This window comes from Agelaius tricolor, unplaced genomic scaffold (assembly GCF_023055355.1).
Source record: "Agelaius tricolor isolate 1412-34295 unplaced genomic scaffold, bAgeTri1.0.p SCAF_13, whole genome shotgun sequence".
Lineage (NCBI taxonomy): Eukaryota > Metazoa > Chordata > Aves > Passeriformes > Icteridae > Agelaius > Agelaius tricolor.
Window position 1 is genome coordinate 18,903,987 of NW_027269273.1, and position 15,952 is coordinate 18,919,938.

The following is a 15,952-nucleotide window of genomic DNA, read 5'->3' on the forward strand; positions in this document are numbered from 1 at the left end:
TGGTTCGAGAAAAAAACACAACAGTGGTTGCTTTGCAAAAGATTTTCCTCTTTCCTTTGCTTGTTTTCAGGGAAGAGGACTTTGCATGTGTCCCTCCCCTAGAATAGGGAGGGCTTTGGAGCACAGCAACAAAGGCAACAAACATTTGCTGGGTGCAACAGCCTCAGCCTTGAGGTATTGGTGGCTTGCTGGGAGTAGCAAATTAGGCCACAAAGGACCATAACTGATCTTGCTCAAACTGCAATTAAGTGTCATCATGCTTTCCTGAGTGAATTATTTGACTGTCTCTCAAGAGCAAGCTGGGATTATTGTGTACACAATGTTATTCACCTGACTAAGGTATAGAATAATGATGGAAACTCAGAGATTCCTGGTGGAAATGGTTCTTACTTTTCCTTGCCTCAGCCAAAAATGTAAGATCCTGGCCCACCACTCAGGCTGCCTCTTTGTGTAGAGTCTGGAAACAGATACAACTATCACCAATGCTTCTCTGGGTAACTGGCCCTTAAATGGCTCTACTGCTACCTAGAGCAAGCAGATGGTAAATCCACAGTTCTCAGCTTTCCCTGTGCTTATCTCACATGGATTTTCTTTTTCTGGGATGGGACTCATACAATTCATCATCAGTGCTGGACATTGACAAAGCACAGAAAGCCTCTTCTCCTGAGAAAGCTCCTGTGTTAAACTGAATGGCAGATTGGCTTGGGACACAACCACCTCACTCTAAGAATGAACACACTAGAAAAGCAACTCAAGTACCAAAGTTCTGACATGGAACTCTGTCCCATTTCAGGCATGCTAGAGACCTACTACTAACACTTTGCAAATAGATCCCTGCCATGTTTTCCCTGTGAAGCTCTCAAGTACCAGCTGTGCATCCTTCTCTTTTCCATGAACGCCCCATTGCCAGCTCTCTCCTAGGAGCTCTATTCTACACCCTGCTCTCACCTCAGCAGTCAGTGGCCTGTCCCCCAGCAGTAGAAAGAACCCCAAATACACCTCCTATAATTTTTCAAAGCTCAACTCAGAGTGCCTGGCCACCAGCACTACAAGAAGGGACACTGCTCTTGTTAGGCCTGGCTTCAAAGTTTCTGTATATCCCACTCCTTAATAAGCCAATGAAGACTGATCTGTCTTCTTGGGCAATGAAATTCCTAAAGGAGGAGGAAAGTAGGGATTTATTCACATGGCAAAAAACAACAAACCCCAAAACAAAACAACCAACCTGAATGATTTTTTTTATCTGCTGTAGAAACCCCAGTGTTGCCACAGAAAGCACAAGGCATTTACAGTCCTGTTGCTCCTATCTGAGACTAAAACTGGCACATAAAGCTGGAATGTTCCAAGCAAGATGAGGTTCATCTTAAGACCTAATATACATAGAACTAAGCTCTTCTTACTGTCTAGTGACTTTTTGTTACTTGTATAGTGGGAGACTGTGATTTGGGTTTTTTTCTAGTACCACAATACAAATCACAATAGTTTCTACAAGAACAGAGACATCTGGAACTACAGCTCCTCTGAGGAAAGTAATAAGGCAATAGATTTTGAATTTTACTTATTGTTCTGTACAATAATTTTAGTGTGAATAATAGTAAGAATACATCCTTTTACACAGTATTTTTTATTTCTGCAGCTCAAACACAATCAGAAGGTCACACCATTACACATTCTGTATAATTACTAGAAGTATGCAATGTAAGCAGAGAGCTAAGGAAGGCTGGGGAGGTTACTTTCTGCAGTGTTACCCAACTCAAAGACAATGAGGGATGCACAGCTCCCAGCAAATCAACTGAAACAGTCAGATGATGCTCAGCATTGACCCAAGGGTGCTGCTGAGAAACAAATAAACACATTTATTGGCTGCAAAATACCTGTCCATGTGCAAACTGTGGATCTGTACACACTGTCCTAGCAAGGAACCACATGTACATTGGTGCACTTTTCCTCTCAAAAGAGGTGTGCCATCAGTACTGCCCTGTGGCAGTACTGCTAAGGCCCAAGGCAGCCTCTAGGCTTCAAGTCAGGCCCCTGGACAGGCTGTAGGATTGTGGAGCATCAGTGAAGTGATGCCTGGAAAACTGTGATAACACGAGAGCCTGTTCCCCCCATGCAGATATGTCAGAGCTGCAGTTAATGAGGGATTAAGTCACCAGGCCTTATCCCAAAGACATGTTCCCTAGAAAAAAGCCCTGAGAATCAGACTTGATGAAGCTATTCCTTTATCATAAATATCAGAAAAATAGAAAAGTGGCACATATGTTTTAAGACCAGCAGAAGAGTCCCCTCTCTACGTAACAGTCTGTCTATTAAGTGCTCAAAGTACCAGTAGGAACACGGTCTCAACTCCTAGAATTTACTCTTCACCTCACTTATTCACTGTACAACTGCAGTTCAACAGAAGTGCAGTAACTTATGTAAGCTACAGCCACTGCCTTAACCACGAGGCCAACCCTTCCTCACCCTGTTGTGTGCCAAGTGACACCAGCCCTGGACTTGCACTCATCCTTCACAAGAGCCTCTTGCTCCTGAGCATGCCTCTGGCTGCCAAAGACATGGACAGGCTGCTGGTATGACCTGGGTGCAGACAGGCAGCATCCATCCCCAAAGTCTGTGAATTCCTCTTCCACAACAGGAATAACACAGTCCTGGCACAAGTGAGGGGTAATGCAGTATATGAGCTTCTTGTAGGACAGGAAATTCATTAGTCACTGATTACATGTTTCCAGCTGCAGCTCTCAACATGTCCTGGGAACTGTGCATTAGGACATTGGTCCCACACCACAGAAAGGGAGCTTTTTTCCCCCATGCCATGTCTGCTAAAGCAGGAATAAATATTAGAGATGCCTATGTCCTTTAAAAAAAGAAAAAGTCGCAAAATGGGAGCTAAATGTGTCACATTTTCATTAAAAGTGACAAAGTGAGATCACCTACTGTGGCAGGCAATGTCTTAATCTCTTTAATTTTTCAGCAGCTTATAAAGGTGAAAAGCGAAGGGAGAAAAGCCCCAGGACCAGGCAGCAGCCACTGATAACTACAGTCTGCAGGAGCTTTGTGCTGCCTTTCCAGCCCCCCCGTGGCTCTGCCAGTTGTTGCACGGGTGATTACAACACATCTCCAAGCAAGAGGCAGGGAAGCCTATTAAAAGCCATGACTGGGTCTGGAAGAGAAGTAATTGGAATAAGCTGCAAATAGCAGCAGCACGTGGGCAGCCAGCGTGGCATGACAGGTGGGTGCTGCCATCTCCGTGGGCTGCTGACCACCTGTAAGTAGCAGCCAGAGAGTAATTATTAGTCATTAATAATCCATAAGCTTGGTGTCCCAAATGCCTGGCAGAACACTAAACCTCACAGCTGTAAGGAAGGTAAATCTGTGTTCTCATGATTATTTTTGTTGTTAGGAAAACTAAGGCACATAGATGTCATGGTCAGCATTACAAGTAATCACACAAAATTTGAGGGTAATCAGACCTTCTGAGCTTTAACAAACCTATGAGACTAAGAGTGATCACTCTGAAAGGGATGCACAGAATAAGGAACCCACATATTCCAAATTTCAAAGGCTGCTGTTTAAAGTTCCAGCTTCTCTGCCATGTTCCAAGTCACACCGTAACTCAAGGGTGAGAACTTGAAAGGACCCAGAAGTTCTGGTTTCTAAAATGACAAGCAGCTCATAGTTTGTGACATACTTGGCTGCACAGCAGCCTGCTTCTAGTCCTGTTCCCCAGGAAAGGGCTTTACACATACCAACCACAGGGTAGTACTACTAAGGCATTGCTTTTTACTAAGTAAAGTCCAGGGGTATACAAGGGGATGGTGACTGCAAAATCCAGTCTACACTCCCTGTTGCAGCTACAAAATTTTCAGTGAAAATAATGAGATCACATTTTAAGTCTTTAAAGTAAATTATCAATTCTGCCTGAGGGGAAAAATGTTGGGTTTTTAGTCAAGGACTTTGGTAAACCGAGCCTCTAAGAATTTCCTGCACCAATCAGTACATGCTGAGAGGCAAACTGGAATGGAATTGCTGAAAGCAGCAACTAACAGACCATTGGAAAGCACCTCCCCTTCCTCTCTGCTTACACTGGGGCTTTCAGTGTTTACCTGCTGCCATTGGGAATACCCCCCTTCTGATCCATGAGGCCAAGGCAAAGCTTGAAACTCACCCTCAACACAGGGTATTGACAACCTGCCCTGCCAGCTACTGGGGTTTGTTTGTATGAAATATTTCAAGATAGCCAGATTAATATTTCCCAAACTCCAACCTTCACAGTAGCTGCTGCAAGCTCAGAACCAAGCTCAGGAGGACACACATCACCAACACAGTGATGGGAAAGTCTTCAAGAAAATCTGAACACCTTGAACAAAACAGAGCCCAATCTGGCCATGCGGACACTGAGATACTCCTGTGGCTGGATGAGCAGTGTCCCCACCTCAGAGCTGTCAGTCCCTTTCTTGGGCCAGAAGAGTGACTGCTGGTCCTGTAAGACACAGATTTCTGAGCAAGGGTGGGAAGAAAGCCTAGCTCTAAGGGATCCACCACTGTGGCAGCAGCACAAATGCCTATAAAGGCTTCACCTTTGTACATCCCAGCAAGGCAGAAGGCCCAGCAACCCACCACAGAGCCACAAGTCCTTTTCTATCACTTTTCTCCTCTGCTGATGCTGTCTGAGAGCTCAGCAAAACTCCATGCCACAAATAACAGCCTAGCTGCTAATGATGGGGTAGAGCTAAGTGTGTTTATCCCTTGTTGTCCCATCCTGGTGCAACAGAAATTCCTGCTAGAGGTGACCTGAGGAAGTCAAGTGAGAGGGATCCTGTGACCCTTTACTGAGGAACTTGCCAAACTAAAACATTTCAGTGCTGGTGCTATGATATGAATGATACACTCTTGAAAAGAGACCAAGAGGAGGAGCTGTCTGTAAGAGCCAAGCAAAACACTGTGGGCACACAGGAGAAGGAGCACCAGAGCTTGTGCCTGCATGGTTTTCTCTAAATAGGCAGTTCCAAAAAGCTACTGTGATTTTCACTAGGATTAATACAGTTCTATTAGTACAATCCTAATACTGATGAATCATCCATCCTGAGATCCATTTCTTGATAAGTTCATGGAAGACATGAGCCAGGGCAAGGGAACTCTCAGAGCTTCAGCTCTTCAGCAAGGCCACAGCCCAGAGCATGATCCTACCAGCAGCTCAGGTCCTGCAGTGTGAGAGGACAGGGCTAACCTGGGGACCAACCACTGCTCCCAAAGACAGGAGTGCAGGGAATCAGTCTGTCTCATCAAGGGAAAGGGCATGCAGACATGAACTGAGAGAGAAAACCAGGAAGAAACCACAGAAGGAAATGGAAGGCAATGTCTAGGGCAGGAGACCAAGCAGGGCACAGGTAAGGAAAAGAGCAGGATGGGGAATGGCAACAGGACCATGATGAAGGGAGAAAACTAGATGGATAGACAGCTATGAAATGACCTTAAAATTTAAAAAAGGGTGCACTTAGACCCCACCAAGAACTCTTTCCCCTGTTCCCTCACCCCAATCCCTCAAAACCACACAAGCCAAAGCAACCTCTCACTCCAAGATCACCCTAGACTCCTTGGCCTGTGGATGGCAGAGCCTGGAAGAACACCATCTCCCCAGCTCCACAATAAATGCCCTGCCTGCTGCCAGCACAGCTGGCCAAGGAGTGACCTCGTCCTGCCTGGGCTGGGGCAGAGCTGTGCCCTTGCTCCCGGGGCTGCCAGAGCTCTGTGCTGCCCATGCTCCCTCCCAGCTCTTCACCCACCATGATGAGTGTGCACCTGTGTGTGTGCTCACGTTTACTGACCTGCACGTACAGGTGGATTTATACACATCCCCCAGCAAAAACCCAGCTTACAAGGAGTCAGTTATCCACTGAGAGACTGCTACTAGAGATGTTACTCAAAGAATAAATAATAAACTTGTTCCTTTCTGTGTTAGGTTCTTTCCATGAAATACAGGCCTGTGATGTTTTTTTTTAAACAGCAGATAGCTGTCTAGTTGTATTCTTGTTTCACTTTCAATATTCTTCAGCCTTAGTTAATTTCACAGGCCAGAGAACAGAGATGATTCTATGATTCCACTGGATCTGGCTCAATAGGATTCTTTCCACCCTATTTCCCAGATGTACATTTGATTTTTCTTATGTTATCCCTGATACAATAATCCTTCAGCTTGATGTTTTACATTGCCTCTTTTCAGCCCCTTGTTCTCCCCACAGCAGAGCTGGAAGGCCAGGAACTGAGGATCCCTGTTCTGAGCCAGCCCCCTGCATGTTTCTTGACCATGCTGGCTAACAGAGGCTCTGTTGTGCTCTGCACTGATAGAAATGTCCCAGCCAAGGGAGTGAAAGGCAGAGGACAGATTCATATTATACAATGTTAGTGCTATCAAAATACAGCTGGACCTAAAGAGCCTATTCAGAAGCTCTAGATCGTGCTTAAAAAGTAAATAAGGTGTCTCAAGCACAGCTGCCTTGAAAATGCAGCTTAGTGAAACATTTAAGACCATTTTAAAAAGTAGTATGAGAAGCTGGGTTTGTTCTCTTGGTTTCTTTATGTGCCAAAATTAAAATGGATGAGATTAAACTTTAAATACTGATGCAGCATGTTTGGTTAATGACTAGACAAATGGCATAATATTTTGTCAAAAGCATGAGACATGCAACTTACTGCCCTAGCTGATGCAAGTTAGAACTACTTTTAAAGTCTGTCATTAGGTGTGAAAACTACCCAGGCAAACAAGCCTGGGCATCTGCACCAGTCCTATCCCCAAAAAAAGCACTTTATGAACCCTATTGCTGTAACTCTATAATCCCCTCACCTGAGAGCCAGGGTGATGAAATGTATGGACTCTGCCCACAGGGGAGAGAGAGATGCTGTTGTGTCTGCTTAGCTCTCATGTTACACAGAACCATTTGCAGAAAGCAAAACCTTGATGGTAAAACAGCTTAAAGCAGCAGCACTCAATTCTTAGGGAGTTGTCCCCTCAGAATAACAAAATAGAGACAACCATAACAGTGCCAGGCTCACACAAACTGTGAGAGCTCTGAACCAAGCTATTGCCAGTGACCCAGGGACAGTACACAGACATCTCTGTGGCTCTGAAAAGCACAAACTCCCTGCTGCCTCCCAGGAGGAGTCTACTCCTGACCTACTTTTGGGCAATAGACTTCACCAAGGCAGGACATACTCCTTGCCTATGTGTAGGAGATGACTGAGAAATGTGTCTGCACACAATTCAACCAACTTGTTCTCCATTAACCTTGCTATGATTTGTTTATTCATCATCTGTACAGTTTATGATTTTGCAATAATCATTGAACTCCATTATTAAATCCAAGAAACATTAAAAATGTTTAGTTTTTAGCTTTAGGGCATTGTGAAAAGAGACAAGCTTATGAAAATAAAAGAGATGGGCTGATTGTGAGAGAAGAGCATTGCTGCTACTTCCAGAGGAGTGATGCCAGTGCTTTTGAGATGCCTTACCTTATCCCCTGGCTGTGGTCTCATAAGAGAGACTTGGTCATAGCCTCGTCGAACCAAAGCCCACAGTGCATCAAGTTTACCCTGCAATTAAAAAAAAGGAGACAAGATATGACCAAGAAATGTGGTAAAAATAGCATGAGATTCAACAACAGATGGGTCGGTACAGCTTTTCTGCATTAATCTGTCTGCACACACACTGGTCCTGTACACTTTATCTGGACAACCAGAAGAACCCCAGTGGGGCAATACCAAATATGCAGTGAGGATGAGAGTAGATTAATGTGAACAACTCCCTTAAAGAGGCTCAATTAGACAGGTGTTACTTTAAAGCACTCATCTAAGTGTTACAAAAGGCAGAACAAAAGTACAGTACAGATGGGAAGAGAACTGAAGCATGGATAAACAGCCAGAAGAATACCTGCCCAGGCAGGCTTTAAAACTCACAGATGCTTTCCAGAAACATTCAAGCACTGTTTAATTGATCTGTGAGTAAGCAGGGGAAGGGGGAACTCATCCCACAAAGCACTGTTTTGGGACATGGCCATAGATTCCTGGGATGAGCAGGGTATGCTGCAGCCTTGACTGTGCTAGCCCTCCAGCTTCCTTCTCTGCAAGCAGAGGTTACAGCTCTTCCCTGTCTTTAGGGTTGTGTGAGGATACATACATTAAAAGACATTGAAACACCAGATATTATAATGACATGGGAGAATTGAGGATGAAAATATGGGGAGACTGAGTGACTTGCCCAAAAACCAAACACTATCTTGTGGTTGAACTAAGGGGAAACAGATCTGCATCCCAACCCAAGCCCTTAGCCACAATGCAGTCAAAGCAAGGACAGTGCCCTTTATCTGATCCTCTTCTATGCTGCCTTGAGATGGCAGAAAACAACATCTGCCCTCCCTAGGGTTCAAGAGATCTGCTGTGGCAGCCCAGGCAAGAGAACCTGAAAAGACAGTGTGAGCTGAGGAAAGGAAGATCTCTGCTTGGGCCCTCTACTCTTCTCAAAAAATTATGGCAACACAGTGCCAAGTGAAATACACATTCCAAAACCAGGCAAAGGTAAGAATTAATGGCCACTTTTCTAAATAGGCTCTCTCAGCTCTGCTGAAAGAAAGGCTGTGCTAAGAAAGTGGGATACAGGATCTTACGTGACACAAGAGACTGCTAAAATGGAGGCTCAGACACATTACCTTGATTGGAGTGTACCATTTTCGCTGGGAAGGTGGTTTTCTCACATGGGGCTTCTTTGGCTTGGGTTCCCACGGCTCATACTCCTGTTCTGGCAACTTAATAATAGCATTTTTGGGTTTCTCCAATTTTGCTCCTTCCTCCGTTGACCCCTTGTCTCCCCATCGTACCTGATGTCAGGAGAGCACACTGTAAGGAGACACTTCAGCAGTCCCCACCAGAAGGTGGTTCCCACAGGTATTAATCTAGTTCCCATCAGATGACCAAGTGCTACCAGAATCAAGGCAAATTTATGAAAGCACCAAACTCCTACCATAATCAGAAATACACACTTAAGAATAAAACAGTCTCATTCAAAAACTGCTGGAACTACCAGCCTTTTCACATGTCAGCAATCTAAGGCGTTGTGGGAATTCACAGCATCTGGGGCAGGTGAGAATCATCAAGGTTGGTAGGAGCTCTAAGATGACTGAGTTAACCCAGCACCACTAAACCATATCTCAAGTGCCATATCCACACATCTTTTCAACACTTCCAGGGATGGTGATTACATCACTTCCCCAGACAGCCTGCTCCAACTGCTAATCACCTTTTCAGTGAAGAAATTTTTCCCAATATCTAATATCTTAATATGTGGTTTTGTTGTCTGACTTAGCTCAAACAGAAAGGTGACTCTACATTCAAGAACAATGTATGATCCATGGTGTCAGTCAGCATACATTCTCAGCATCAATGATAAGATTCTTCCAAGGAAAATGGTTAAGGATATTAAGATGCAATACTTCATATGCAGTCCTGCAGGAAGTTGCTGAGAAGCCTTCCCTTCCACAGAAACCAGGCACTGCACAGACAGCACCCTCAAATATAAAACCAGAGTAGCTTTGCCTGAATTTCCTCTGACAAGAGAATTGGTTGCAATTGCACCAAACTGCACTGACTCATGAGATTAAAACTTCTTTTGGTGCTTATCTCATTTCTAAACCTGCAAATTTTCTCTGTCTCTTAATGCTAGATTAATTTAATTATTCATGCAAATGATAGCAGCTTGCTGCCTGTTACTTGGACAGCAGGTGTGAATTAGGTACACAAGCCCTGATTAAATCCTGGACTCCGGTCCTCTTCAAGAATCACATGAAAACACAGTGGAACAGTTTTCAATTAAATGTGCTGGGGTTTATAACACAAAAGAATAAGCCAAATACCTCCATCCTCTTAATCCCACCAACACCTCGGCCTCCATAATAAGATGCATCCACGGTTGGCCACTTCTTCTTTGGCAATCCATCTTCATCATCTGAGTCCTGTGGGAAACACAGGGAGATATTAATGCTGCTCTCACATAAAAAACATAAACTGTGGAAAACAGCTGAACATCCTATGGTCCAATCCTTGGATATCTGACTTTGTATATTGTGCTTATTTGCTGACAAAAACCAAGAAAGTCTCTTGTCTCTGCAGCTGCAATTTTAACTAGGGAAGCCAGACAGGATTGCCTATTCCTCTGTCCAGGCCGCTTTTATTTACTCAAATATGCATTGAGCTCCAAAATCTCCACTGATTTGTACAGAAAGGCAAAGTATAGATGAATTGTACATATACTGGCTTGCCACTGTGCTATGCAGAAAATGCAGTGATGAGCTAGCCCAGAGAAATAATTTCTTAATTGCACTTTTAGAACTTAATGTCACCTAACAGAGGAAAAAAAAAGTGACCACTGTTGAGTTTTCTAACATGTGCATCTGACCGTTTCCTCATGGCAGCTGTAACCAGTAATTCTACACTATTTGATGCTTTGTGGAGTCTGGCTCAAGTTGTACAATTTGAAAAAGGATTCATACAGGAGCATCTCACAGTTGTTAGGGAGATCAGAACCAGAGCAATCATAAAGACATAAAGATTCTTTTTCTGGAACATGCAAGAGTCTGAATCAGGAATTAACTTCAGGTTCATTTTTCTGTTCTTGCCTAACTAAAAGCTGGCAAATGGTCCTGGTTCAACAAGCCTGGGAACACATCTCTAGCTCTATCATCTTGAGCCAAGAGATGTGACTGGGATTTCTCAGACTCCATATCATTACACCAAGTCAAGATACCTGAAGGTCCCAGCCTAACACTCTCCAAGTACACACATAGCTGAGGAGAGGGCACAACAAACCTCCTACAATATTTCCTTCATTCCTCAAATAACTGTACCTCATGATTACATGCAGACATGCATGCTATTCTTGGACTGGCCATGCACAGTGCTCTCTTCTACTGTTCCTCAGTACAAGTATGCTTCTAGAAACATTACCTGAACTTATTTTTTACTTTAAAAACCCCCAAAATTTAACTAAAAAGCCAAATACTATAGAGAGATATAAATTACTGTTATATCACTAGATAGCATTTTCACAAAATTGCCCTACATGTTTCTATTGGAATGGAAAAGGAACTAAGAGCCCAAAAGACAATAACATCTTTTAGAAACCATGCTTTAGTTTTTGTTTGTTTGTATTTACCTCTTAGATTATGCCTTGGGGAAAGGTTTTTCAGTGGCCTCTCAGCTACAGTTCAATAGGTCAGTTCCTCCAACAAATTCTTTAGTATGGCCTGGCAAGACCAGAGCTGACATTTGCATTAACAAGTAAGGGGAGTTTGAGTTTGGGGTTTTTATTATTGTGGTTTGGCTTTTTGGTGTTTGTTTTACCTTTTTTTTTTGTTCATGTTATTTTGTTTTATCCTAAATTAAGAAAATAAATATACAATGAAGGTATTGTGGTTTGTGTTGGGTTTGGTGTTGTTTCAGTAAGCTTTTTTTTTTGGAGAGTACAACAAATACACAAAATTTATCCCATTTCATGCCAATCTAAACCCAGTGAACTGCATCAGTGTTTTAATATTTGATTTCACTGTGAACATGACATCTATTTATGATACTCTGCCTCTTCCATGCAATGTAACACAGATTTGAAATGTTCATGTCAAACAGCTCTTACTGCTGGCAAGCCTGATTCTAGCAGGACAGAGCCAACAGTAACAGCTGATACTTTTCCAATTGATAAGGGATTTATACCAAATCCCCTACACTGAACACACAGCAAAGCAACATTAACAGCTATCACATGGAAATCTAATGCTTGTGCTTTAGAACTAGTTTTACACACCTATATTCAGTTTAACAGTAGCAATACTGCACTGTGTCAGCTGCAGGGCAGGCAGGTCACCATACCTAGAGAGCCTAATAAATACTAAATGAAATGAAATTCATCACTCAGCTACAATTATTACAATGCATGATTATTGTAACTCATGCTGGATAAAGACAAGGCCAAGAAAAGGGATGGAAAACATCTGTATTCTGTGTTGTTCCTAGAGGCTTACATCAGTTCATTCTATTTGACTGCATTTTAAATTGCAAAGCATCTGGAATTTCTGCAGGGCTGTGGTGGTCTCTGAAACCTCCTTCAAATGCAGCATGGCTGCAACTGCAGGCTTTGTGATAGCACTAATCACACTAACCCCAGCATGAATTCTGGTGTGCATTCTGAAGTTGAATTGTCACAGTGCTGCTGCTCAGGACAAGTAGCAGGATCACATACACGCTAGTGGTTGCCTCTAGCAGCCTCAAAACAGCAGCTGTGGTTGCCTCCCTACACTCATGCCAAGTTACAGTAAGTTAACAGTAAACTATAAGCTTCTCTTGTGGGTTAGGCAAGTATTTTTCCATTATTTCATTGTCTCTGCCTAGGAAAAAAATAAAGGCAGGCATAGGTTTTCTCTGGAGGTGCTTTTATTTGCTACTATTATTTTCATGGAACTAGTATAGTGAAACTAAACTGAGGTCAGGGTCAGTGAGTGACTGTCCCCAAAAGAGCTAAACACAATCCTGCCTCACACAACTCAAAACCTAAATGGAGAAAGGCTAAATGTCCTTCCAAAGGTCACTCTGCAGAAGAGCCACAGCCAGGGCAGGCTTTGTCTCCCCTCCTGCAGCAAAGCCACAAGAATGTGGCCTTTGCTGTCCTTTTTTCCAGCTGCCAGACTGTTCCTTACTACCAGTCTGGGCTAAACTCCTGCTAAGAACAATGGCAGCAGTTTACTGGAGGAGGGACAGCTGTCAGCACAGCTTGAGAAGCAGAGATTTGCTTACACACCTGTTTGATGCACAGCAGAAGGAACAAAATACCGTAGGAACTGCTGGCCTGTGGATTTTTGAGCTATGCAACTGTTTTCACCCTGGATGGAAGCAGTTTTGCTGTATGTCTATAAAGAGGCCAGGAGGCAGAAATAACTGTCCTGACCCAGAGCACTTCCTCTCACAGCCTTTAGGGTGTCATTAGGACACCTACAGGGCTGACATTCCTGGGCAGCATGGCACACTACAGTGGCTGCAGCAGTGCCACAGCTCAGAAATAGCACACTTACAGGCTCTGGAGGTGGTGGTGGAGGTGGCTCCTTGATCACCTGCAATAAACAAACAGTGGAGAAATCTGACAACAGTAGGGTTCATCCTTCTCAATACTATGTCCTCCCTGCTTTCTTGCCCGTGTCACAAATGAGTCACTCTGCTTCATCCCTCCCCATTCAATCCTCTCATTAGCCCCACAGAAAATGAGCCCAGATGAGATGAAAAATACCATATAATTACCAAGTTAGTGCAAAGATATTATTTTAGAATCTGCAGCTCCTCTGAATAAATTAAGAAACCTCAACCAACAAAATGCAAAAAAAACCCTAACTCTTGTCTTTAGAGGACCCTAACAGCTTGTGCACACATCAGTAAATCAACTCCATTACACTTTTATGCAGCAGGTTTCAAAGCTGGTCTGAAGGAGGTCTTGATCCCTACAGAAACTTAAGTCACATCCATGAGCTTATTTAAAATTCTCATTCAATTAAAAGTCACATAGGCCTTGAAACAATCAAAAACCCAGACAAGAGTAACTTCAACATGCATTTTAAGCAAATTGTTGAATCAGGGCTTTACAAATGTGGCAGTTTTTTAAAGCAAGGTTAACCACCCACCCCAACACTTTAACCATGCTTTAGCAGAGAATAGATGAAATCAAGTCAATAGAATAAAAAGACTGTACTTACCACTGTGCAGCAAAGGGGCCAAAACCACCACAGAAGAGCCAGAGCCAGCAGCAGAAAGAGAATCAGAAGAGCAATGAAAAGGATGGTCCCAGTCAGCTGCAAACAAGATGATTATTTCTGAGTTACCTTTATATGTCTCAAAGAAGGCAGGAGTCCTGAAGTTACACACTTAGAGTCAGCTTTCCACACTACAAGGTCTCAGATGCCCTATCCTTGGACTGTACTGGGTTCTGAAATGATATTAACTTGAGCTCTGATGTTTAAGCCATTTTTTTTTTAATATACATTGGGAAATGAAACCTCTTCAATGGTAGACTTCCAAAATGTGAGAAGAGGTTCAATTCACCAGCAACAGAGATCTCAGGGAACAGGAAAAACTTAGCAGGAAACTAGAGGAAAGCCTGGGGCTAGGAAGATGTGAAAGGAGCTTGAAGAAAGGTCCGTCAATCAGGCTGAGGAAGGAGGAATTGGCTAGAGAGGAAGCTGTAAGAGATTTTCAAAGGATAGGTGGAAGGATAATGGGAAAAAAAGCCAAATTCCGAAAGTGATTTCTACGTGATAAAGTCCATGAGATTCACCTTATTATACTGAAACTTGCTGAATTTCCATGACAGCAGAAGCTGATGCTTAGCCCCTTCTTACAACAGGGATTTCCTTCACTATTCTAAGTGCATTTGTTTTTTTCCTCGGACAATGAAAAGGCTGAGGGTGGAAAGCACCAGCTGGTAAGAGCTTTGCAAAGTCTGGGTGAGATCCTGAATGCCTGACTTAGGTGGTACCTAGTTCTCTCTCAGGCCAATTCCTAGAGCTGCCAGGACTGACACATTCAATATGGGACTAACACAAACACAGCTCCTACTCCATGCTTTTAAACAGGTAACCCAGTATCCCACATCTGAGTCACAGCATTGCCATTCCTACTCTGCTCTGTGGCTTTTCATTAACAATGCAACAAACCCACCTGTGTTAGGATATGCTGTTTGCCGCCCCTTCATTTGGCCAGGGAGCAGCTGGATAGCCCAAAAATGTGCCAAAATCCCTGCTCAAACAAGTCCTGTTAGAGGACACAGTACCCAGCTGCAGTTCAGTGCTAAGCCCCCCTCTCTGTCCCTCCCATGGCCCCATGTACAACTAATGCATCTGGAAAGCAGATACTCAAAGAGAAATGAATTCTCAATAAAGCCAGTTTGCTGAGAAAAGGGTGAGTAAAAATCAAGCATAACTTTAAGAAATATTGCTGCACTCCTTAAAAACAAATCCAAGCACAGTAGCAATGCAGTACCACTGCTACTATTACTCCAAACACACATTACCTCCTTGTTTTGTAGCCTTTGTTTCCAGACATTGCTTTTCCTGTGCTAACTGCACATATAAATTGCTGAGACATTTGCCAGCAGTAGCTCAGGAGCTGCTGGCAGCAAGAAGCTAAAGAGTCTTCTTTTAATGATTTTAATGATACAAAGCTCCATAGTGAAGCTGGACTTTGAAAAGAAAATAGCAGACTTCATGCAGCTGAACAGAAATAAGCACGGGGATCACACAGAGGCTTTTGGATTATAGTGAAGATACTTACTGTACAGAAAAGACAGAAGGACCAGCTGGGGAGGAGAGCTGAGCAGGCCAGCTGACTGCCACCCACAGAAAAGGAAACAGGAGGGGAAAGGAAATGGAGGGAGTCTCTAAAACGAGAAGAGTGAAATGCATGAAATTAAGACAAAGTTGGAAACTGAACTGCCAACCTAGCTGCATATAGGACAGAACAGGAGTGAGACAGTATTTTTCAATCAGCTGCAAATCAGGCTTCCTGCCTCCTTCACATTCAATCTGCAAGAGGCTGGTCAAAAACTGTCAGATTGACATGACTGAAGATTGGATTCCTCTTTTTATCCTAAGGCTACCAAAAGAAAAAGCTTCCTCCATCCATGCTCTGGCCTTTAGGAACCCTGGTTAGGGTTGACACTTCAGTCTTCATCAGAAATAAATTACATATGGGTAACTAAATGCATCAGTTAACACTTGTGTTTCACTGCAGACTTGAAAGGTTTTATGGTACCTGAGGTAAAAGAGTGGAATGAAATGTGAAAATATCAGTCCTCAGTATGGAAAATCTGGAAGAAAGTTTTAGCAAAATAGAAATAATCCCATAAAGAAACAAACACATCTCTGCTGTATTGTGT

At 43.3% G+C, this 15,952-nt stretch overlaps 1 protein-coding gene across 1 annotated transcript in view; it reads right to left on the reverse strand.

Annotated features, from left to right (window-relative positions):
• Nucleotides 1-15,952, reverse strand: part of ANTXRL (ANTXR like) — a 57,136-nt gene that overhangs the window by 13,214 nt on the left and 27,970 nt on the right. The window contains exons 14-18 of the mRNA XM_071439046.1: nucleotides 13,776-13,871; nucleotides 13,104-13,142; nucleotides 9,900-9,998; nucleotides 8,700-8,867; nucleotides 7,507-7,587 (exon numbers count right to left, since the gene is read on the reverse strand). Of these exons, the coding sequence (XP_071295147.1) occupies nucleotides 7,507-7,587; nucleotides 8,700-8,867; nucleotides 9,900-9,998; nucleotides 13,104-13,142; nucleotides 13,776-13,871 (483 nt within the window). The remainder of the gene's footprint in view (nucleotides 1-7,506; nucleotides 7,588-8,699; nucleotides 8,868-9,899; nucleotides 9,999-13,103; nucleotides 13,143-13,775; nucleotides 13,872-15,952) is intronic.